This window comes from Typopeltis vanoorti, chromosome 26, assembly GCF_054136105.1.
Source record: "Typopeltis vanoorti isolate ZY-2024b chromosome 26, IOZ_Tvanoo_1.0, whole genome shotgun sequence".
Classification (NCBI taxonomy): domain Eukaryota; kingdom Metazoa; phylum Arthropoda; class Arachnida; order Uropygi; family Thelyphonidae; genus Typopeltis; species Typopeltis vanoorti.
The window spans coordinates 7,418,964-7,444,077 of NC_143574.1; the positions used below are offsets into that span (position 1 = coordinate 7,418,964).

Genomic DNA, 25,114 nt, shown 5'->3' on the forward strand with positions numbered 1-25,114 from the left:
GGAGAGTTGAGTAGAAGTAAAACAGCGAAACAAAGTCTGGTGTATACTGATACAAGAGTCCCAAGAAATGAGAAGGGGGGGAGAGGAACAGTTGACATTGGTGGTACAACCATACTAAAAATGAAGATATCAAAAAAGAACCTGACATTATTAATATTGAAGAATGTGTTAGTAAAGCTTATCTAAAATGGTATGTTATATAAACAGAATAGGAAATATAAGATTAGTAGAACAGATGTTGAGGCAAAACCAACAAGAAGACCATAGGATGACAAAGATAAGTTGTTGGACAAATAATTGACCATTTTGGAAGAAAACTGTTGATAGGCAACTAGTAAAGAAATATTAATTGTGTTTGACTTTCATAATATCTGGTACAGCCATTTTAATACACATAATAGAAAATTATTATTTAAGTGATATTATACATTCATTTTGCTTAGAAAAATCATCAAAGAATACATAAACATAAATTTTATAAACCAAAAATTGTATTCATATAAAATGGTTTTAGTACAGTAAATCTGTTAATAAAGCAATGTCTAAGCTAGATAATAACAACATTGAAGTGTATTTCATACATCAGTTCTATGTTATATTCATTTATTCCATAGCATTTTTATGTTTTTGATTCTGTGAAATAGAGAGATGGAAATGGGAGTTCTTCAGTTGGTTGCAACCTATTAAAGAATGCAAATAATAACTAGATATTAAATGTGCAATTTTAGAAGAACTCAGCTTTCATTTTTATATATGTATATGATATCTCTTCATAATTATACAATGTTAATTTATTTAATTAAGGGGATAATAAATCCCTCACTGTTTCAAAGCCGAATAAGAAACTCGAAGATCAAAATCTAAGAGTTTCATGCCGAAGAACATCCGGCAAGTCCTAGCGTAAGTCAACGCCTGGTGGTACAACCCTAGGGCAACTCGGAGCAAAGGTGGAACAAGCTTCGATCACTGTCCTTAATATTTTCGAGTTTCTTATTCAGCTTTGAAACAATGAGGGATTTATTATCCCCTTAATTAAATAATTTACGTCACCGAAAAAAAAGCCTTTTGTTTCTTTATTGTAATGTCAATTTATCTTTTCTAATATTATTACTTTATCTTTAGTATATCATTACTAATAATTCATGTTGAAGGTACTCCTTTAATCACAGTCAATAAAAATATCAATAAAATTAGCATGTCTCATTTTGCAAACTTACTCTTATTTAATGATGCACAAGTAGATTTCATTTATTAATAACATACTTATTATATCAAATTTATTAGCCATGCATAAGTGGTAGAAGTTGTTTTTTTAAGAGACTGATACAGTACAAGAAGTATAAATATCAAATTACTGTAGTTCACAAACGTTAAAGCGGAGATGACCAACTAATACCCAAAGTCCTGCTCTCATCTGCAGCTGATATTAAAACATGCTTTACACAAATATACTATTATGTTAAATAATGTAAGTTTATTAAAGTCACTAGATTTGTAGACTCCTTTTTCTTCTGCTTCTTCAGGTTATGCTGACAAAAATATAATTAAGAAGTAGTGGATGCTAAATATAAAAAGTGATTTTGTTATCATTTAAAGTAGACTTTAATATATAACTTCCCATATAACACAATTAGCTTTCTATTAATGATGTCAAATATGTGCATCATTATTAATATTGCTAAAAGGATACCTTTCATATCTCATATATCTTCTTTAATTGAAGATGAGGGATTTGAAGGGGATGAAGTAACTTTAGAGAGGGTGCAGAGACAGATAACAAAATGATATCACGATTCTATAATATTGATTATAAGGTCAATCTGACTGCAGAATCGGTGGATAGAAGACAAATGGGGATATGATGAGACATTTAAGATGAAGATTTATTACATTGTTAACAATGAAGAGTTTTTCATATGTTGGACAAAGGACCATCCCTGGAAGAAGGGAGTGGTGAGTAAAAGGGTAAGAAGTAAGTTTTTTGTATAGAGGGTGGTGAATGTGCAGACAGTGCATGAGTTTAAGGAGTGGTATGATAGACTGTGTAGACTTTCCACAAAGACTCTTATCACTTCAGGGAGGTCAAGGAAAAAAAAAATAATGAAGTAACTTCAGTGATTATAGTATAGCAGTGACTTTGTGTGGAATGAAGATAATTTTTATGTACTTAGCTGTCCTTGTAAGTCATGTTTTTATGAAAAGTAGGGTGTCGCAGAGCTTCTATATGCTTTTCTTGACTATTGGATGGATTTCTGAGGCTTTGTGTTACAGTGATTTTTAATTAGGATATCATTCATCAAGCCTGTTGATTTTTCTCCTCCATACTTGATATGGAATCAGCACCTTACTTATACTTTTCCCGAAGCGCTATCGTGCTCCGGGATCTGCTCTTATCCTGGGTGATGACATGATGTTGCATGTGGATATCTTCTTGTGTTCGTTTTTTGATATACTGTATATTTTGTTCTGGCTGGAAATAGAGATTATTACATCCAAAAATGGAAGTATTACCTTGTCTTCTGAAAGAAAAAATGTCTTTTTTTTTTTTTTTTTTTCAAAATGGTTTAACTTTAAAAACAAGATCTGAAGATGCACATAGATTCATTTCCCTGTAAATCAAGTAAATCTTATTCAATTAATTGTTTTATTAAACTCTAATGTAATGATGTAAATTTTCCATGCAGTACTATCATATCCTGCACACCCCTTGAGGGTATATATAAGGAATTTGATGATGATGAACTTTAATTAACCATTAAGAAACAGTTTTCAGAAAATTGAAAAAGCAATAAATACTTTTAATTTATGAAAACACATAAATATGCACAACATAAATTTATTATTATTAGACTCCTTCCTCAGTCACCTTAATAACAGTAGCAAGTTTCCGGTGGGGCTTAAAAGCCCCCCACTAGAAACTTGATACCCTTATTTCAAAAATGCCATCACCATACCCTATGTCTGGGACACATCAGAAAAAATAGCCAGGTCTTTAAAAAAGTACAGCCTCTACACAACTTTTAAGCCACACCAGAAACTTGCTACCCTTATCTGGTCTATCAAAGATCAGCTTCCTCCTCCTCTCTCAGTGTCTGGAGTATATAAAGTACCCTCCTCTTGCAAGCTGGCTTACTTTCAACAGACAGGTAGATCTGTATTCATCTAAACAGACACTATCTGTTTAGATGAATACAAATCTTACATCCGCAATCACGACTATGGTCAATCTGGCTAGATAGGACTAGGTGATGCATCCTCTATGGGGGTTTGTTTTATTAAAATGATTTTATCAGCCATGTGTTTTATTTAGTATTGTGTGTGTGAACGTCCAATAACAAGTGTTATTTGTACTCCTTGAAGATGTCTTAGTGACTGAGACGAAATAATGAAAGTATTAAAATTAGTTTTTAATCCTTTCCTAGTGCTGTTTCTCCATTAAACCTCCAAAATGATGTCCTTCAAGCACTTAAGCCATACGGATGCTCGGACATACTTTGATCATTCCTTTTTAGCAAGGTTTTGTGCAATATTGAATGGTAAAACTCGATGAATCTATTACTGACTGATAGCTTCTACAATATTCTTTCTGACAGTGAATAATCTATTCATCATTCTCATAATTCTAAGACCATATGAGTGATCTTTATTCTACCCTTTTGGTCCAAATACAACTAGTGAGATTATATTCACTGTTCAGCTGTCCAGCTGTCCTTAAAAATGTTCTTAATTGCCAGCCTGGTTGGCCGAGTGGTTAGCATATCCGCTCTCCAGCCAAAAGGCTGTTGGTTCGAACCAGGCCATGGGCATGGATGTTTGTGATTGTCTGTGAAAGCACTAGTGGTGGTAGTCGGTGGTAGATGGTGTTGGTGTTTGATGATGAAGGTTGGTGGAGTAGTGAGATGAAGAGTTGTAGAGTTGATGCCCTCCCTCGATGAGTCTTTGGACTCCCTGGAGGTGTGATATAATAATAATAATAATAACAACCTCCCTTTCACCACAGATTTAGCTACTATAGCTTCCAGTACTCTCTCCTCTCTCTCTCTCTCTCTCTCTCACACACACACACACACACACACACACACACTGCTGCCTCTGGGAGGGACAAAGTTCATAAGCAAGAGTCCTAAATGGAAGTGTTACTTCTGGGAACAAGCAACAAATCTGTAAGTATATATGGGCACCAGGGTTTCTTGGTGATGAGGAGGAGGAAGTGGAGAGGATCTAGAGGCGAGTGACCAAGATGGTAGCAGGTTTATGGAATGAACCTTACGAGAACTTGAAGATTTGTGGGTTACAGAAACTGGCTGATAGGTAGTAAAGGGGGTGATATGATTGAGACATACAAATTACTGAGGTTTTTTTTTACAAGATTAATTCAGAGGAAATTTTTCAGAACAGGTGTGTTGGTGGGAGAACTAAGGACCATCCATGGAAACTGATAGAGTGTAGTGTAATTAGCAAGGATGTTAGAACTAGGTTTTTTGCTTGAAGAGTAGTGAATGAGTGGATCAGGTTGCCAGAGTCTTTTGTGGGTGCCATGACTGTGAATGAGTTCAAAGCAAAGTATGATAGATTATTATTATTATTATTTATTATTATTACATGACACCTGCAGAGAGTCCAAAGACTCATCGAGGGAGGACACCTACTCTATATCTCTCTGTCTCCACTGCTCAATCCACCAACTACACAGATACTGCACAAATGTTGGATAGTTCTTGACATGATGTTTAGGGCCTCCCTCAATGAGTGTAAGGACTCCTTGCAGTTTCCCGTAATAATAATAATAATAATTTTTTAAAACTTTGTAAATCAGAGAAACATAGGAGCTCATATCAGAACATAGTATTAAATCCTTAAAACCCTGACTGAAAAAAAAAAAAACAATAAGATGGCAGCGTGCTATGAAATTGAATTTGAGAAAGCCCTCGATTTGCTATGTAACATTGCCAAAGTAAGTGGCGATGTAACTGCAGTTACAATATTGGAGACTACATTTGAGTTCTTTGTATCAGTTAGAATGGAGTGTCCATTAAAGATTACTTACTTTCTCATGACTCTTCTGTAAATAAAAAGCTGATGATAAAAACATCTACATTATTATTATTATTATATGGATATCTCCATATCCATATGGAAATACCCATAATAACCATTATTCACACAAACAAATTTCATCATGATTATTATCATCAAACTCTTCAAGGATTTTGGCATATTATTGTCTATTCTATCTCAGACACCATCGGCAAATCTTTTTAATGGACAACCTGGTCTTCTTTTTCCTGAGAGTTCATAATGAAAAACTTATTTGGGTAGGCTTTCCATAACATGCTCCAACAAAATCTATTTCTGTTTCTCTGTTATCTCTATTATTGGTTCCTGGTCTAATTCGTTCATTATTTCTTCATTTCTTTTTTAAAAAAAAGAAAATAAAACAGACAAGCCTTATAAACTCAAGGAGCTATACAAGCTCGTCCAGAGCCAACTTTTATGAACATCTCTGCCCATGATGGGATTCAAACCCATAACCTATTGGTTGGAGAGTGGGTATGCTATACAACTGTATTAACCTGTAAATTAAAGATGCCAAGAAATTATATTCTTGATTTAATCCTTTATCCAAGTGTAAGCAAACAAAGTTTGCTCCTAAAGTCTCTTGAGGACTGGGCAACTCATATATAGAGGTTAATGACTTCACATTGTTGGATTCTGATTATGTAGAGATTAAAGTAATTATTATTTGCTTCAGAATCCAACATGATCTTCCATCACAAAGGCTAGACTTGTAAATATTATTTAATGTAAACAACTTATTTTACAATTTAATATTCATATAACTACCTTTAACTTTATTTAATATTTAATTATTTAATCAAGATATATGTATTAATAATGAAAAGACTGTATTAAATATTATTAAGCTATTTTAATTATTACTATGTTAATATTATAAGAACTTGTATTTGATAATTTAACTGCGCATTATTTGAAACGTAAATATTCCTTATTTATTCCTATTTGCAGAAGTTTAGCGTTATGCAATACCTCAATTTTATTATATTTTGTTTGGTTGTCATGGAAACGTATGTAAGTGAACGAGCACGTTTTTGGAACAGAACGTGGGGAGAAAGCTGAAAGTTTACTAAAAAGGAATTAGTTAAAGAGATCACGAGAAGAATTTAGGCAGGAAAAACTGATATAAAAAGCGAGGAACGCTAGAAAAGAAAAAGCATTAGAGATTTATTAGAGAGGGATTGGCATTAGGTTGGAATCGGAGCATTCGGTATTCGAAAATCACAGTGCGATAATAGCGAGTCGGCAAGTCACTCAAGCAGCTAAATAAAGTCTACTAGTCGAGAAGCGGTTAGCTTATAAGTTTCGGAATAACTAATAAAGCTACGGAAGATAGCTAAGTGATTACGAATAGATTAGCGATTACTTGAGTTGAGATTTAATTTCAGGGCCGACCTGTCAAGGACACACAGAATCTTGAAATAAAGCATGGAGTTACTAGAATAGTAGAGGCTGTAAAAATTGAAGTTTACTGTTAGCTGTGCTTAGAATTATAGTGCCTAAAGAATTAATCGAATGCCGGAGGAATAAACAACTGTGCATATAAAACCTAAGGTTAAGGAATTATTGTGTATTGCTTTATTTCATGAGTGATCAGTAGTACTTTATGCAACAACGTTTGTTTATGTGTATTGTGACGGATGATTAATTCAGTTATTTCTTAGAAGAATTTATTTAATGAGTGCCGTTTACTGTTTAAAGTGTTTACAGTTGTAAAAGGTATAAAAGTATAAGTAGATGAAGATAGAAGATTATCGGTAAGATTATTCCAACCATTAATACGCGTGGATTAATATTCCTATACAGAGAAGTGTGTGAGTTTCATCCTAGAATTTCCCTATACTAACAGTAACTATTTCGGAAATTAGCTGAAGTGTAAATTTAAAGGTGTTTGCTTGTAAAGTGGTGTTACTGCGATTTTATTGTATTTAGAACTTAAAGAACTGTGAGAAGACTGTATTACAGATAACAGAATTACCATTGTCTGAGTTTGCATGACTTTATTATCAGAAAGGCTGAAGTGTTTATAATAATTTATTTAGTATTTTGATCTTAAGTGTATAATTTGTGATTTTAAAATTAAATGTTTGTTTTTGTTTATCTAAAGTTGTATTTTGCCTGAATCTCTTTTACTGCACCATTCATAAAATATTCGAACCAATGCGGGTAAATTAAGTAAGTCAAATATACTCGGCCAGTATATATTTTAAGAAGAGATAGTTGAAGGTTGATTTTTCTTCAATTCTTGAACTAATTCAGATATAGAGTGGCGCAGTCTATAAATATAAATTTTCTCTATATTTGTATTAGAAATCAACTTACAACTTATCAGTTGTTTAAGAACATCATAGTGATTAACATGTCGGATCCAAGGTAAAGATTTAGAAGAAGTAGGATCCAACAACATCACTTGCCTTAGTATCCCATAATGCAAAGTATTATGGGATATCCTTTCAGACATGTATAATATAGGAAGGGTCACTACCCAGACTGGTTCCGACCTTTATTGAGGTCTCATCAGTGGGAGCTAGTCCCTGAAGTGATACCAAGATTGAAGTAATGCAGAAGTCATATTTGCATATACCAGTACCCAAAAGTTGTCACCTTATTATTAAAATACTCTGGATTAGAGACAGATGCTGAAAGTTTTTCACTTAGTTAAACTATAAATTAAACATGCCAAGAATTATATTCTTGGTTTAATCCTTTATCCAAGTGTAAGCAAACAAAGTTTGCACCTGAAGTCTCTTCAGGACTGGGCAACTTGTATATAGAGGCTAATGACTTCACGTTTGCTTACACTTTATCCTTTTGGATAAAGGATTAAACCAAGAATATAATTTCTTGGTATCTTTAAACTATAGTATAACCAAGTGAAAAAACTTTCAACATCTATCTCTAATCCAGAGTATTTTAATAACAAGGTGTGACACCTTTTGGCTACTGGTATATGGAAGTATGACTTCTCCATTATGTCAATCTTGGTATCACTTCAGGGTCTGGCATCTAAAAGAAAAAGAAGTAATAAAAAATGTAAAGATTGAGAAGGCTGTGGATCATCAAATGAAAACTCTTCAGACTCAGAAGAGTTTATGGATTATGAAGAACCAACTCATGCTAATAAAGAGAAAGCAAGAGATACAATTAAAGAAAATATAATAAAGTTTAGTGATTCAAAGTTTTCTCAGTACAATTATCATTTACATGAGATGTAAATGATAATTGTACTGAGATTACTAAGTAAAACATCGCTGTTTTACTTAGTAATTTACATGAAATAAAAATAACCAGCTTCCAAATCAAGAATGATAGGCATGAAATTGAAATAATAGCAACTGTAAAAAACTGGAAAACAGTTTCCAAGAAGCAGGCTACATAACTACTCCTTCACAGATTGAACACCTCATATAGGTTCATCCAAAATTTAGAAGTTAAAGCCTTACCAGTGCGACTTCATTAATCCTAGCATCTCCTTTCTGCATTGCCTCATTAAATGTATGAGGATTCCACAGGCAAATTAAACAAGAAACTATATGGAAACTCATGCTATGCCATAATATCAGGTTTTTGTTTCTCCAAGAAACATACTTCTGCAAATATAAAGATATAAAAAGACAAATAGATATCCACTTCTTTCTTATTGGAGCTTTGGAAGATTTCACAGGGGTAGGAGTTCTTATTTTTGTCATCCTGCTTGGGTCATTCTGTAATATCCAATGGGATACAGAAAGGAGAATCTTGACAATAGACTGGAAATACTGTGGATGTGTAATAAGGTTTATAAATGTTTATGCTTCATCCAATGGAACAGTTAGATGAAAATTCTTCTGGGAATTGGAGCCATATTTATACAGTGCCCACTACATCATAGCAGCTGGATACTGGAATTGTATTGAAAACCCCACATCAGACAAAATTGGAGGTCACCCCCAGGAGTGGAAAAGTGGGATATGCACAGTTAAAAACATGTTTTGACAATGCTCATCTAGTAGACATATGGAAGATTCACAATCCTAATCTCCAGGCATATACATACATGTATTAAGGTATTGGTATGTGTATTGATCGAATTTATATCTCTTCTTCCATTAAAAATAGGATAATTCAGATAAAACATCTTGACATCAACATGTCAGATCATAATCCAGTTCTACTTAAGTTCCACTGCATGGAAAAAATAGAGATCTGTTCTGGACCACGGAGACTTCCACCAAATTCTTCGTTGATTTTTTCAACCAAATTCCAGACTCTCTGTTCAAATTGGAAAAATGTTACCTGGAATTGGAATATATGTGGTTAAAATTCAAACAAGCAGTAAAGCAGAATATGATGGAAATGAGGAAAGGAACAGGCTTTCCTCAAAAGGAAAAAGTTAAAAGACCTGTATAAAGAGAGAAGCTGGTTCGCAACAAACCAATGTAATGGTATAGAATGTAGCAACATTATTAGAAACAATAACATAGAGATAGAAGTGGAAAGGCAGAAACAAGTAGAAGAAAGAAATTTTAAGATAAGAATACAGCAGCACTTAGCAGACAGCCCTTCAGCTGCATTCTTCAACAGACAATTCACTCAAATCTACATGGATGGAGAAGACATGTCCACCACTCAAGGCATCCTTGACTCCTTTCAAAAACACTATAAAAAGCTGTTTGAAGACTATTGGAAATTATAACTCTTGGAACATTAATGGTTTTCCTGTTCATATCCAAGATGGGCTTGACAGACTCATTACAGGATCTGAAGTTATCACAGCTTATAAAGAATGCCAGACAAGAAAATCCCCAGGAACTGATGGTCTAGGGATAGAACTTTATTGAAAGGCCTGGGATTTTATTCTTCCCATTCTAGTTACACTATTTAATTCTTTTCTCTCATCAGATACATACGAAGTGAATTTGTAGCAAGCCATACTGTCCTCATTCCAAAACCTAACAGAGATCACATCTTAATCAGCAGCTGGAGACCTATTTCTCTATCTAATACTGACTACAAGATATTTTTCTTATTATCAATAACAGGCTGGGAAAGTGGGAATGAAATACATAATTAAAAGCACACAGCTGTATGGAGTACCAGGTTAAGCAGTAGAATTTAATCTATTTCTGCTATGTGATCTAATCTGCTTAGTTAACATGAAAAAGCAGTCGATGGCAGTGCTATCAGTAGACCTTACTCAAGCATATGATCACTTTATGATCACTCAGCATCACTTTATGTTCCACATCCTTCAGCAAATTGGTGTAGGTAAAAAGCTGCTATACGTTATCAAAGGAGACTATGCCAATTCAACTACCTGCCTCCTAGTCAACGGGTTCCTGTCAGACCAGGTAAAAATTCGAAAAGGAATCAAGCAAGGTTGCCCTCTTAGTCCACTGCTCTTTGCATTTGTTCTTGAACCTTTCTTACGGGAAGTCGACAATACACATGCTGTGCGAGGAATAACAGTTCCTTCAACTATAAAGGAAAATAAGGTATCAGCATATGCCGATGATGTAGTGGGAACTTTGAAGGATAATGATTCCATACATATATATTTTGGTATTTTGGAAAATTCAGCAAAAGCAGTGGATTAACTATTAATGCAGACAAGACAAAATTAAAAGTTTTTGGAAAGTGGGATCTTGGAGGCATTCCTTTTGGGCTAACCCCTAAGAGAGGACCCCTCACTATACTTGGAATTCCCTTCTCTACTTACCCAATATTACCAGTTCAAGAACTTATATACAAGAACTTTGAAACCTTAGAAGACTGGAAAATTAGGTCACTTTCCTTTTCTTTTAAAGCAATATTACTCAAAACCATAATCTTTATCTTTTTCTGCTCAGGTGTACACAATAAATATTACAGACATCGCAGAAGCAGAAGAAAAGCAATTATATAGTAAACCTGTGCAATTTTTTTGGTCCAGCCGATACCAAGAAGTTAAAAAGAAATTTCTTCAACTATCAAAGAAACATGGAGGATTTGGACTTCCACTCTTAAAATTCTGCTATTTAAGCAATACAGCTTCAAAAATCCATAAAATATTGCAGACTAAACACACATGTGCAAACCTTCTCCTGTACTAACTGGGTTTTCATCTTCTCCTGTTTGGAGTTAATGATTATAAAGGTCCAAAAGCTGAGACTGTTCCTGAATACTACAACACTCTGTGCTTACCTCTAAGACTGCTAAAACACTCTGGAATTGACATTCTTTCCATTAAAAAAAGTAAAATTTGGTATAAAGAAATCTTTAATCTCTTTTGCAGTGAAGTTCCACAGTTAGGTACTGACATCAATACTTTGTTTCATAGCTTGTTGAAATTCCAAGGATATCCTAAAAGGAGCGATCTTGCTTGAAGAATGGCATATGGCCGTCTTCCAGTAAATATCATCAAATGGAGGTACTTTAATGTTGGAGATTATTATTATTATTATTATTCAGGCCTCCATAGAGTCAAAAGACTCATCATGGGAGGTCCTTCCTAAGAAACACAAAGTCTATCAAGACTCATCGAGGGAGCCCCCCCCCCAAGAAACACAAAGTCTATCATATGCAAAGAAACCACTCCTCACCCTCTTGCTCACAGATTCCTTTCGTAACTTCCAGGGATGGCCTCTTGTCATCACTCCTTCCTGCTGCTCAACCAAGCGAAAGAACTCCCCAGTGTCAACCCTGTAACCACCTTTCAACAGTTTAAAAGTCTCAATCATATCACCTCTCCTTCTTCTATCCACCAAACTCTGCAGTCCACATTCTAGCCGATTCTCATAACCAAAATTGTACAGTTCCTGAAACCATCTTTATCATCCGTCTTTGTACCCTTTCCACAGTTAATTTATCCCCTTCAAATCCTGGGGACTAAATCTGAGAACAATAGTCTAAGTGTGGTCTGATCAGAGACTTATAAATGGAATGATAATCCTTTTATCTCTGCAGGTCAGTGTCCTTCTCATAATTGCAGCAATCCTCTGTGTTACCTTCACCACCTTTGCAATATGTCCTCTAAATTTCAGGTTTCTATCAATCATCAACCCCGGATCTATTGTCTCCCCTACTTCCTCCAGTATAACTCCTCCCATAGAGTATGCAGTGTCCCATCAATGTTTCCCAAACCTCAAGACCTTACATTTTGCTGCATTAAACCGAAACACCCATTCATTTGCCCATCTATCTAGCTTATTTAAATCCTCCTGCAGGGTTACCACATCTGCACTATTACTAATAATCCTTCCCAGCTTCACATCATCCGCAAACAACTGAATATCCCCTTGCAATCCACTGTTAATGTCATTGATATAAAGGTTAAACAATATAGGTCCTAGTACTGAGCCCTGTGGAATCCCACTTGTAACCCTCTGCCTCCTTGAAACTGCTCCACCATACACAACTCTCTGATAACTATCAGACAGCCAATCTTGAATCCAGTTGACCAATCTGACATCCAGACCCATGTGCTGCAACTTAAATATCAGCTTATCATTTGGCACCCTGTCAAATGCCTTTGCTAAGTCTAAGAAAATTGCAGTATATGTCTTTCCCTCATCTAATGTTCTTGTAACTTTATTATAAAAGGCTAGCATATTGCTAAAACAAGAGCGCCCTTTCATAAATCTATGTTGACTCTCACAGATAACATTACCCTCATCTGTCTAATGCTGTATATGGTCCCTCACTACTTTCTCCAAGATCTTAACAACTACTGATGACACACAAACTGGCCTATAATTAGACACTTCCAGTCTGTTACCACCCTTATGCAATGGCACTATCTTACTTTCCTTCCATTCCCTGGGCACCTTTCCCACAGCCAGTGACATCTGTTACCATTTGGAAACAGTAGAACATGCATTCTACAGCTGCCCTCTTACCTTGTGTATTTGGAATCGGTTATGTAATGTGTTGGGCATTCCACTGCTTACAACAGAAAAGGTTATTTTTTTTGAGATACCCACCACCTGTCAGCAATGGGAAGAGAATGTTGATCTTTATAATTAATGAATTAAAATACCATTTATGGAAGGTTAGAAAGAAACACAGTTTTGAAAACCAGCAATATGACATCCTTTAAATGCTTTATAATATTGTATTGTGGAAATTTTATTGTTCAGTCAGACGATTTTTATATTTAGAAAGAAGAATTCTAAGAGATATGAAATTTATGACTAGATGATGTAGACCACCCACATTATGCAATATTCACCAGGGGGAGATAAAATTCTGTCTATTCTTACTATGAGAGGTTTTTTAAATAGTTCCTTCCTCTTAATTCAATGTGGTCTTATAGTCAATTGCAGGGATGACTGGAGAACAATCCCAGGCAGAGAAGGCCAACTCAAGGCAGTTAACCCAGATGGGGCTAACCACCTGGGTATCAGTCTCTTTGCGATTTAGTTTCCATTGGTCTTTTGGTTGTTCATCTATATGAGATTGGTGAAAAGGAAAACTGATACCATTTGGCTATATGATGATATAAAAAAGCTGAGGTCTTTTTTCTCTCTCTCTCTCTCTCATGCTCTCTATCTGTCTTTTCGTTCTCCTAATACTATTAGGCTCTCTTGCAACCCTATACTAACTACTCCAGGCCTATGATGAGCAACCCTTTACTTTTTTCACTTCAATAAAGTTTGAAACTGGTCTAGGTAGTGACCCTTCCCATAATTCATAGCATTATACATGTCCGAAAGGAGATGTACTTTGCATTATGGGATGCTAAGGCAAATGATGTGAAGTCATTAGCCTCTATATAAGAGTTGCCCAGTCCTGAAGTGGCTTCAGGTACAAACTTTGTTTGCTTACACTTGGATAAAGGATTAAACCAAGAATATAATGTATTGGCATCTTTAATTTATAGTATAACCAAGTGAAAAAACTTTCAACATGTATTAACCTGTTTTCCTCATAAATTTCCTTTCAGCTACCATTAATCTTTGCTTATCTTTTTTTTTTTTTGTCCAAATTTCACATCATATAGCATATATTTCATTATAAACTTTCATTATTTCTTCATTTCTTTTTTGAAATAAAAAATAAAGAAAGACAAGCCTTATAAACTCAAGGTGCTATACAAGCTTGTCCAGAGCAAACTTTTGTGCACATCTCTGCCCACGATGTGATTCGAACCCATGACCTATTGGTTGAAGAGTGAGTATGTTGAAAAAGTTAGAAAAAAGAGTGAGTTAGCTGGAAAAGAGACCAATGCAGCTTGGGGGATTTTCAAAAACTATCTAGCAGATGCAATGTCTAAATCATAGGTTCCCCCCCCCCCCCAGTGGGCGCTGAAGCCTTCTAGGGGGGCTATAGTGGGATCAGAAGCATTTGGGGGCGTTCAGGCGGTCTAAGGGTCGGTGGCTCTTTATAGAAGAAATTAATAATATATATATTTAAAAATTAATCATTTTCGTGATTTTGCGATTAGATAATCATTTAAAATTTAAATATTGAATTTTAATTCATCTTATGCCCATCTTACAATCAATTTTTTTATCAATTTTCTATTTCAATTATTTAATCATTTGAAAATTTACTATGTCAGATAGAAATAGATGTTAATTTTCTATGTCAATGAGAAAATTGAACGTGTCATACAGGATATTTTAACTTCTATTTTTATATACTTAAAAAATTTATTCATTTTTTGCTATTGTAAAAATTGATCGTGCCATACAGGCTTTAATCTATCCACACAGCAAACAAGTCTTAACTAGTAGTATGTCGGTCAACTATTACGTAGGTAATTCGCTCAATTCAGCATGTTTTGACAGGAATATGGGTGCTTGCAGTGACTTGTTCAAAGCATGAGTATGATGGTATCGCAAACAAGTCAATGCATGCAAGTCGATTCGGGCTAGATTTCAAATCTATGAATACCAGTGTTTTAGGAATAAGTTTCATTATTTTTTGTGTGCTTTGGCAACAATCATCAGTCGGAAGTGTGATGGAGTTATACAAAGAAAGTGTAAATTAAATCTTTTATTTTGTGAATATTTTTTCAAATTTTATTACTTCATTATGTCTGAATATAAGAAGAAATGTCGACAGTACAGTATTGAGTATTTGAAATATGGTTTTATTCAAATGTTGATCAATTTTATTAATTAACTGAACCAACTAGTTTTGCCACACTTATCTGTTGGCTTCTTCAGGGCACTTACATATAGGTTTAAACACTCTCACAATTATGCGTAACTGCAAAACTGACAAGAATAAAAACTGACTAGAATAATTACAAATAAAATAGTATCGAACGTGAGTGAAACACATATCGTGTGTACAAGATCAGCTAGCTGTTGCTGAGGAACCTTCTGTAGTTTGTATTAAAGTTCATTTCTTCCATTTTTAAGGCTCTTATTAGGGTTTTCCATATCTCTGGGAGTATTAGGCCTTGATTTCTGTTAAGGTTCACAGTAGAACGGGCGACTGTGGCTGCTTCTTTGAACATTCTTGAATGGTAATCTTCCTCTAAGTAAGGGGAACAGCTTTTGTCCCACTCGATGACATGGTTAGTTGTGGAGAAATGAGACGATAGGCCAGAAATGTCCTGTCTGTTGTTTTTGACACAGCCAATGTGCTCCTTTTGCCTGATTTCGAGGCTTCTTGAAGTCTGTCCGATGTAATTAGAGCCACATGAGCATGGAATATTATAGACTCCAGCATATTTGTAGAAAGGATGGTTGTCTTTTGGAGATCTTAGTAGTTTACGAATAGTATCTATAGGCTGAAATGCTACTCTTATTTTGTGTTGTTTGAGGAGATTGGCGAGCTTGTTGGAGATGCCTCTTACATATGGAATTGCAATCGTTTTTATATATTGAATCTCTTCTTGTTCTCTTTGTGGTGGTTCAGAGAAAAGGATTTTATTGACTAGTCTTCTTGGATAGCCGTTCAAGTACAGATTGTTGGAAATAAATTTTAACTCATCTTGAAGGGTCTTGTTTTCCGTTGTGATGCAAATAGCTCTTTTCTTTAACATGTGTATAATGCTGAGTTTATGTGATATGTGGTGAGAGGAGTTAAAATGTAGGTAGCGACCTGTATTGGTCGGTTTTCTGTACACCGATAGATTTATACTGCCATCAGTTTGTTTTTTGATTAAGATGTCTAAAAACGGAAGTTGTTTTTCTCTTTCAAGTTCCAGAGTGAATTTAATAGAATGATGGAAAGCGTTGATCTTTTTGAGAAAATCATATATGTCATCTTTGTTATTGTTCCATATGATGAAGATATCGTCCACATATCTAAACCAAATTTTAGGTCTAGGAAAAATTTGTGATAGGATTTTGTTTTCTAAGTCTTCCATAAAGAGGTCAGCACATGAAGGTGAGAGTGGGCTTCCCATTGCCAAGCCTGTTAACTGTTGATAGATTTTATTTTTCCAAGAAAAATAATTGGAGTTTAGGCAGTGAGCAAACAATGCGGTTATATCTTGTGGGAACAAGGTACTTAAGATGTCAATGACCTCTACTACGGGAACGTTTGTAAAGAGAGAGGTGACATCTAAGCTGGCTAGAAGATCATTATCCGATATCTTGATGTTTTTTAGCTTTTCTACAAAATGTCCAGAGTTTTTGATGTAACTCTCTGAGTTGTGGATGTATTGCTGTAGGAGTTTCGAGAGATGTTTTGACAATAAGTAGGTGGGCGAGTTGATTGCATCAACGATTGGGCGTAAAGGAATACCCTCTTTGTGCACTTTTGGAACTCCATAGAGTCTCGGAGTTAAAGGATGCATCGATTTTATTTTTTTAATCAAGTCTGTTGGCCAGTTAGATAAATTACGTAGTAATTCGTTGGTATCATTGTGATTTTTTAATGTTGGATCTTTTGTTAAAAGACGGTAAACAGACAAGTCAGAAAGTAGATGGTTAACTTTGTCTTCATAGTCCTTTGAGTTCAGTATCACAGTACTGTTTCCTTTATCTGCTTTAAGTATTATGATGTCTTTGTTGTTTTTTAAATCACGAATAGTTCTTTTATCCAGTGATGAGAAGTTTTGTTTTGTGGAATAGGGCGCGGAAAGTATTATGTAACTTTTTAATCTTAGATCATTTGCTGTGTGAGGCGGTAATAATGAGATTCCTTTTTCTAGACTACAGATGAAATCTATCTTGGGAATCTGTTGTGGAGCTATTGCATAGTTGAAACCCTTTTTGAGAATGTCGATTTCAGGTTTCTTTAAGATGTGGTTTGAAAAATTAAGAATAACTTGGTTGTCTGGTAGAGAAGGTTTAGACTCATTGTGGGTGGTATAGAGGTGGTTAAATTTTTTAATCTGGGTCTGTCTGCTTTTGTTAAAAGCTTTGGTGAAACTGGTGTTGATCATTTTATCTAAGACTTGCCAAATTTCCTCATCTAAAGAGCTGGATAGATCCATGAACAGTTCATAACATTGTGAGTCAATTTGACTAAGCACAAATCTTGTGTGATGTAACCTTTCACGAATGAGGAGCATCGATGTCTTAAAATAAATATTTTTAGCTTGTCTAGTATTGAAAAGAGGTTTAAGATGTAAAAACTTAGGAAAAAGACAACCATCCTTTCTACAAATATGCTGGAGTCTATAATATTCCATGCTCATGTGGCTCTAATTACATCGGACAGACTTTGAGAAGCCTCGAAATCAGGCAAAAGGAGCACATTGGCTATGTCAAAAACAACAGACAGGACATTTCTGGCCTATCGTCTCATTTCTCCACAACTAACCATGTCATCGAGTGGGACAAAAGCTGTTCCCCTTACTTAGAGGAAGATTACCATTCAAGAATGTTCAAAGAAGCAGCCACAGTCGCCCGTTCTACTCTGAACCTTAACAGAAATCAAGGCCTAATACTCCCAGAGATATGGAAAACCCTAATAAGAGCCTTAAAAACGGAAGAAATGAACTTTAATACAAACTACAGACGGTTCCTCAGCAACAGCTAGCTGATCTTGTACACGCGATACGTGTTTCACTCACGTTCGATACTATTTTATTTGTAATTATTCTTGTCAGTTTTGCAGTTATGCATAATTGTGAAAGTGTTTAAACCTATATGTAAGTGCCCTGAAGAAGCCAACAGATAAGTGTGGCGAAACTAGTTGGTTCAGTTAATTAATAAAATTGATCACCACTTGATCGGTTAACCAAATATTATTATTTACTAATGGTTTTATTCAGTCTCAAATATTTGAAATATGGTTTTATTCAAACTGTTATAATGGGGGGCATTACAAAATTTATGTCTTGCAAAGTGGGCGGTGGCTCGAAAAAGTTTGGCAACCTATGGTCTAAATGTATTCCAAGGGTGAGAAGGTTAAATAAGGTAGGTGTGAAATGGATGAATAAAGAGATTAAGCATGCGATACAGAGAAAAAGGGCATTATGGAGGCAGCATAAGAGAAGTGGAAATAACCAATTTCATGAGGATTACAAAGACTAGGCAAGGTGTGTGACTTGGTTCAGAGATGGACAGCATGGATTTGCTAAAGGGAGGTCATGTTTTAGTAATCCACTTACTTATTACAATAAGGTGACTGCTTCCTTGGACAGAGAAGAGAGATACACAGCAATATACTTAGATTTCGCAAAGGCTTTTGATAGATTACCGCATGATAAGTTGATAGTCAAACTAGAGTGGATGGGTTTGGATATTAGATTAGTGGATTGGAGACTGGCTATCTGATAGGTATCCACAAGTTGTGTATGGGGGAGCAATATCCAGGAAAAGGAAAGTCACTAGTGGTGTGTCTCAGGGGTCTGTTTTAGGACCATTACTATTTAACTTGTATATTAATGATATTGGTGAAGATCTGGATGGAGATATTCAGTTGTTTGCAGATGATGCAAACTTGGGACGAACCATGAAGAGTAGAGAAGATGTTGTGGCCTTACAAGAAGACTTGCATAAATTGAGTGATTGGACACGGGAATAGGAATGTGAGTTCAATATTGCAAAATGTAAGGTTTTAAAATTTGGGAAACAAAGATGGGATGCAGAATTTATGCTTGGTGAGGATATATTGTCAGAGGTGGAGGAAATAAGAGATCTGGGGATGATAGTGGATAAGGATCTGAAATTTAGGAGACACATAGCCAAAATTGCGAAGACAACACAAAGGCTTCTGGAAATTAAGCAGAGCACGCTGACTTGTAGAAGTAGGGAGATTCTTGTTCCATTGTATAAGGCTTTGATTAGGCCACACATGGACTGTTGTGTCCAGATTTGGTCACCTGGTTTTTAGAAGGACGAAGAGATGTTGGAAAGGGTCCAGAGGCGACTGACTAAGGTAGTTTCTAACCTCTGGAATGTTGAGTATGTGGAAAGATTGAGAAGATGCAATTTGCAGAGTCTGATGGATCAATGCTGGAGAGGTTCTACAGAAAATAGTGGGAGATCAGGGAAGAACCAGAGGTCATCCCCTGGAAACTGTATAAAGAGGGTGTGAGAAGCAGATTTTTTTCATGCAGAGTTGTGAATGATTGGAATGCCTTGCCTGAGAGTGTGATGTCTGCAGAGAATTTGAGTGTGTTTAAAGCATGGTATGATGAGCTGTGTGTATGATAAAAGGACTTCCCAGATGAGGCTTTGACTCCATGGGGTCTTGGCTAATAATAATAATAATAATAATAATATGTTATATATACACTTGGCCAACTGTATTAACCTGTTTTCCTAGGTTAGCAGCATTGGTAAGCTACTGTATTATAAATGTTTAGTTAGGTCTGTTTTTGTACCATGTCAGGTTTAAGCACAGAATTTATCACACTTGATATTTTTAGATGATATTTTGCAATCTTCATGTTTACATCCTTTTTGTCTTCATATGAAATCATGCATCCTAAATATTTAAAAGATTTAACTTGTTCTAAAATTTTGTTATTTATTAATAGCTTTAATGGAACATGTGTACTCAAAATAACTTTCACGGCTTACACTTGTAATTATATAGAATTTATTCTAAAACTCCAATATATTTCATCCAACATTATTTGGACATTGTCAGAAAGATAGACCGTTAACTACATTCAAAAGGTGAATAAAAAATGAGTCATAAATCATGCATATATTAGCTTCTGTTTATGCTGCAGTATATGATATTACAATATTAGAGTTCAAAGGAACAATTGTAGTATGTTGCATAGATCAAAAATAAATTAATTAATTAAATAAAATAAAACTTACGAACAATTATTATGTGATTTCTTCCTATAACTTGGATATTGGCATACAGCATGAATGGTTCATGTCTGAACAATTTCTTAGCATTTTACATGTTTCAAGGAAAATATGATCGAATTTGAACTTGCTGGAGTGAAGAAGTTTTGTCTGGTTCCAAAGAACTTTTTGCTTGGTGTCAATAGTGTGAGAAGCTAAGCCAGACTTGTCAGATTCCAAAAATGTAATATAGTCTTGATGTTATTCAATTCTAATGAAGGCAGAATGGCCAGTCTGTACATAATAGCTAAAATTACATGAGCAGGGTGCTTGATAGAGACCTGGTAAGTAAAGACGTGGTAATGTATCCTTTGTTGATGGTAAGAAGGAAGACAGTTTCTGAGCTGGTTTGAAAGAAGCATTTAGAGCGAATTTATGAAGAATCCTTATTTGTTCCAAGGTTACTTTAAGGTAGGGTATTGTACTCTTTCTGCTAGAGTATAATCTGGCAGAAAGATGATAATTATCAATAATTTTTTGAATGGTAAAAGGACATTTCCCCTCAAAGGTAGTTTTGTTGTATTCATTACATATATGATTGCTTTTAATTTTATTCAGCTTATCTAATAAAAGGAGATCAGAAGAGCAGATCATATGAGCTCTGTGTACAAGACATTGTACACAGAGCTCATATCTGATTGATAACACCCATTTTTTTGTGATGAATGATGGTGGGAAGATGAGTGAATGTACTTTCCAGTGAAGGTTGGCTTCTGCTAAACTGAAAATTCAACATGACCTGTGGGATTACGAATTATTGTGGCAACCAAAAAGGACAGTTAGTTATTGGATTCACATTCAATAGTAAACTTGTTACAGGAGTAGGGAGTACAAGGAGTTTATTTTGTCTGGAAAACAGTCTTTTCTAGATAATCCATGAAATAAGAAACTACTCCATATCCTCTTGTTCACAATTCATAAATTCCAGGGATGGCCACTTGTCCTTGCTCCTTCCCCCTGTTCCACCAAACGAGAAAACTTCCTATTGTCAACCTTGTAACTACCTCTTAAGAGTTTAAAATTCAAGTCACTTCTCCTTCTTCTATTTACCAAAATCTGCAGTCCACATTCCTTCAGCCTATCTTCATAACTAACATTGTACAGTCCTGATACCATCTTTGTTATTTGCCTCTGTACTCTTTTCATGGTTAATTTATCTCCTTCAAATCCTGGGGACCAAATTTGAGCACAATAGTCCAGGTGTGATTTGATCAGGGCTTTATACAATGGAATTACACCTCTTTTATCTCTGCAGGTCAGCATCTTTCTCAGTATTGCCATAATCTGCTGTGATTACAGCAATGCTAATAACCCTTCCAAGCTTCACATCATCTGAAAACAATTGAATACCCTTTTGCAATCCACTGACAACGTCATTCATATAAAGGTTAAACGATACAGGTCCCAATACTGAGCCCTGTGGGACCCCCACTTGTAACCCTTGGTCTCCTTGATACTGCTCCCATACACAACTCTATGATAGCTAACAGATAGTCAATCCCAAATCCAGTTCATTAACCTGTCATCTAAACCCCATGTGTTGCAACTTAAATATCAGGTTTTCATGTGGTATCTTGTCAAATGACTGTAAAATCAACAAAAAAAAAAAAAAAAGGCAGAATATGCCTTCCCCTCATCAACTACTCTTACTTTATTATAAAAGGCAATCATATTACTAAAACAAGAGCGCATCTTAACAAACTGTTGTATATGATTCCTCACTAATTTCTCCAAGATCTTAACAACTACTGATGAAATACAAACTGATCTATAGTTTGACAGTTCCAGTCTATTACCACCCTTATGCAATGGCACTATCTTACCCTCCTTCAACTCCTTGGGTACTGTTCCCATTGCCAGACTTTCATAGAAAAGCCAGGTCAATGGAGCTGTCAGTTCTTTAACACATTCTCTCAAAACCCATTGGGGAAATCCCATCCAGTCCCATTGCTTTATTGATTTCCAGAGTACTTAGTATTTGAAACACACTCACTTCTAAATCTTGTACCTGCCCTATCCCTATAGTATTAAAACCTGCTTCTCCAGGATGAAATACCCCAATACTCCAATGAAATACCCCACTGAATAATTCCACTATATCATTTGCATCAGTCGCTCTATTCCTATTTTTATAAGAGGCCATCCCTGTTACCATCCACTCTGATAATTCTAGTTTCCCTGCATTGACACACTGACTTGTTCGGATTACAGCATTCTCTCCAGACATCTACATCCTCCCTCATTCATATGCAAGCTGTCTCTTGTATACAGTTCCTTTCTGTCCTCCAATGCCTTCCAAGCATCCACGTATTCCAAACCTTTCTCTTTCGGCACATTCTGGCTATTATATTATTTATTACTGATGCTTTTTCCACAGCTCTGCATTATCATACCTGGGCAACCCACTCATTATCTTCCTCTCTCAGTCTTCTTCCGTACAACCTTGGGCATAAACCTCAGATCTCTTGCCACCCGATTCACACTGCCTCTCAAGTCATTCATGCCCACCATCACAATCATCTCATCCACCCTTTTGCCTCGCTAATCGCATAGTCACACTACTATCTATCATTCTTTTAAGCAAACACTTCTTAGGCATTCTATCTTGAATGCCACAGTTCATTGAATCTCCATATATCACACCTCTAACCATTCTATTTCTTCCTTGCTTACCTGCATCCCTCACTCTCTCTCCTCTAACACTTTCTTTCTTTGATCCCCCTTACCTGTTTGTCCTGTCATCTCTCCATCCCTGGTTCAAGCATTTTGTCATATTTTTCTCATTCCCTCTCATTTACTGGTTCTCCTATTCTCCCCCTTCCATCATTTTCATAACTTTTTCTCACTCCTACTCGGATTCACTTTGCATTCATTGTTTCCAGTTGCCTAATCTCATTCTTCATGCTTCTCAGCTCATTCCTATTCCATTTTCTTTCAGTGCATCTCTCACTCTCTCTGCAAGCCACCTACTCTTGCTCGACATTCATCCTTCCAATTAACACAATCTTCGAAAACTTCATGATGTTTCCGACTTACTACACTCCCTGCTTTTATTTTTCATTCACATTCTGCACAATTTCCTAACCCTTGATCACACCCTCATCTCTCTTGGTCAGTATTCACCCGTTTCTGATGTAATACTGCCAAGGTCCATTATACTAATGTCTAAATCACAAGGTTCTTCTTCCAATTTTCCACATACAGGCACTCCCCAGTCTTTCACCTGTTACATATTGACATGCTGCAAGCACCGCATACCACAAAATCCTGTAGTATGCTGTGTAAGATGTAGTCCTTAAATGGGGGGGAGGACTTGGTGATAAGCTATTGGCAAAATGAGGTGTAGCTGCTGCCATTATTCAAACACTGCACAAAGAACTACTAGAAACTATACTGAAATATCACATTTTTAAGTAAAAATTCCCCAACTGCAAATATAATTATATAATATAATATTAATTATAATATAATGTAATATATAATATAATATTAATATAATTTAATTTAATATAAACAATTATAAATATTATAAATAAATAATACCATCACTAATTAACAAGCATTTCCAGTATCTAAAATTACTTATTATTCATAACTTAACATTTACTATTTCTAGAATACAAAGTGGTTACATCTCACCACATAAATGAGTTTCTCTTCACACTTAAAAATAATGAATATCTTTGCTAAGAAAGAAGGTGTACACCAAAGTGCTACTTACCAATTTTCCTTACTGTATAATGTTTTATGTTGTTCAACTATATGAAATGTATAAGCTGGACGAGGTTTGTCTGATATATTTCTATTGCTTTTGTGAAATACTTGTCCATGAATTAAGATACAGTCACCTAAAAAAACATATATTTTATATTAGTATTAATAACAATAAACTTCAATGTGTAGTTAAGAGACTCAGCACAGGAGGACTCCAAACAATGACAAAATATCTATCATACAGTGGGGTCTCCTACTTCTGTTCCCTTTCCTCCTTCCCCTCCCCTCCCCACCTTAGAAGGAGTGCTGGTGGTGACCCTACTGGGCATGCTCTCTAACCAATAAGCGAAGAAGTTGCTTCCATAGGCCGGATGTCAGATCAGAGAACCTGTTGGTAATAGTTTTGGAGACTTCCTGATCAGATGGCGAATGATCCTGATGATGCTTACTCTGCAATGAGGCAGCCTGAGTATAGATGCATGCAAGAGATATAGACATGTATAGGAAGAATATCCTAATCCAAGCATGTGTTGGAGCTATTATCTGTGTGGGAGTCATGTCCACAAGTCCTTCAACTCTACTGAATGTCTGATCCTGTTCTATAAATTTTCCCAATATTCTAACATGAAAGTTTTTCACTTGATTATTACTATAAATTAAAGATGCCAAGAAATATTATTGGTTTAATCCTCTGCCTGGACTACTTGTATATAGAGGCTAATGACTTCACATCAGTTGACTTAGTCCTTTGGGAAGTCTGTCTCTCACTGATGAGACCTCAATAAAGATTGAAAAAACCAGTCTGGGTAATGGCTATTCCCATAATGCATAGCATTACATACATCTATAAGGATGTATACTTTGCATTATGGGATGCTAAGGCAATTGATGTGAAGTCATTAGCCTTTTTATATATGAGTAGCCAGTTGTGAAGATACTTCACATTACACTTGGATAAAGGATTAAACGAAGAATATAATTTCTTGACATTTTTAATGTATGAAGGATAGCATAATATATTATAGTGTTTCTGCAGTTAAAAAAAATTTCCCACAAAAATATAACAAATATTAAAAAAAAAAAATACACACACACACAAAGCTGTATAACTGAGAGGAGACCTCCACATAGCCTTTAAAGGAATG

General features: G+C 35.4%; 1 protein-coding gene across 3 annotated transcripts in view; it reads right to left on the reverse strand.

The window, feature by feature from the left end:
- Positions 1-459: 459 nt before the first annotated feature.
- LOC150092298 (phytanoyl-CoA dioxygenase domain-containing protein 1-like) overlaps positions 460-25,114 on the reverse strand; it is a 138,530-nt gene continuing 113,875 nt past the window's right edge. For all 3 annotated transcript variants that reach the window (XM_090414894.1, XM_090414892.1, XM_090414893.1), the window contains 2 exons: positions 23,977-24,103; positions 460-680 (listed from right to left, as the gene is read on the reverse strand). In XM_090414894.1, coding sequence (XP_090271020.1) covers positions 620-680; positions 23,977-24,103 — 188 coding nt within the window. In that variant the 3' untranslated portion in view covers positions 460-619. The remainder of the gene's footprint in view (positions 681-23,976; positions 24,104-25,114) is intronic.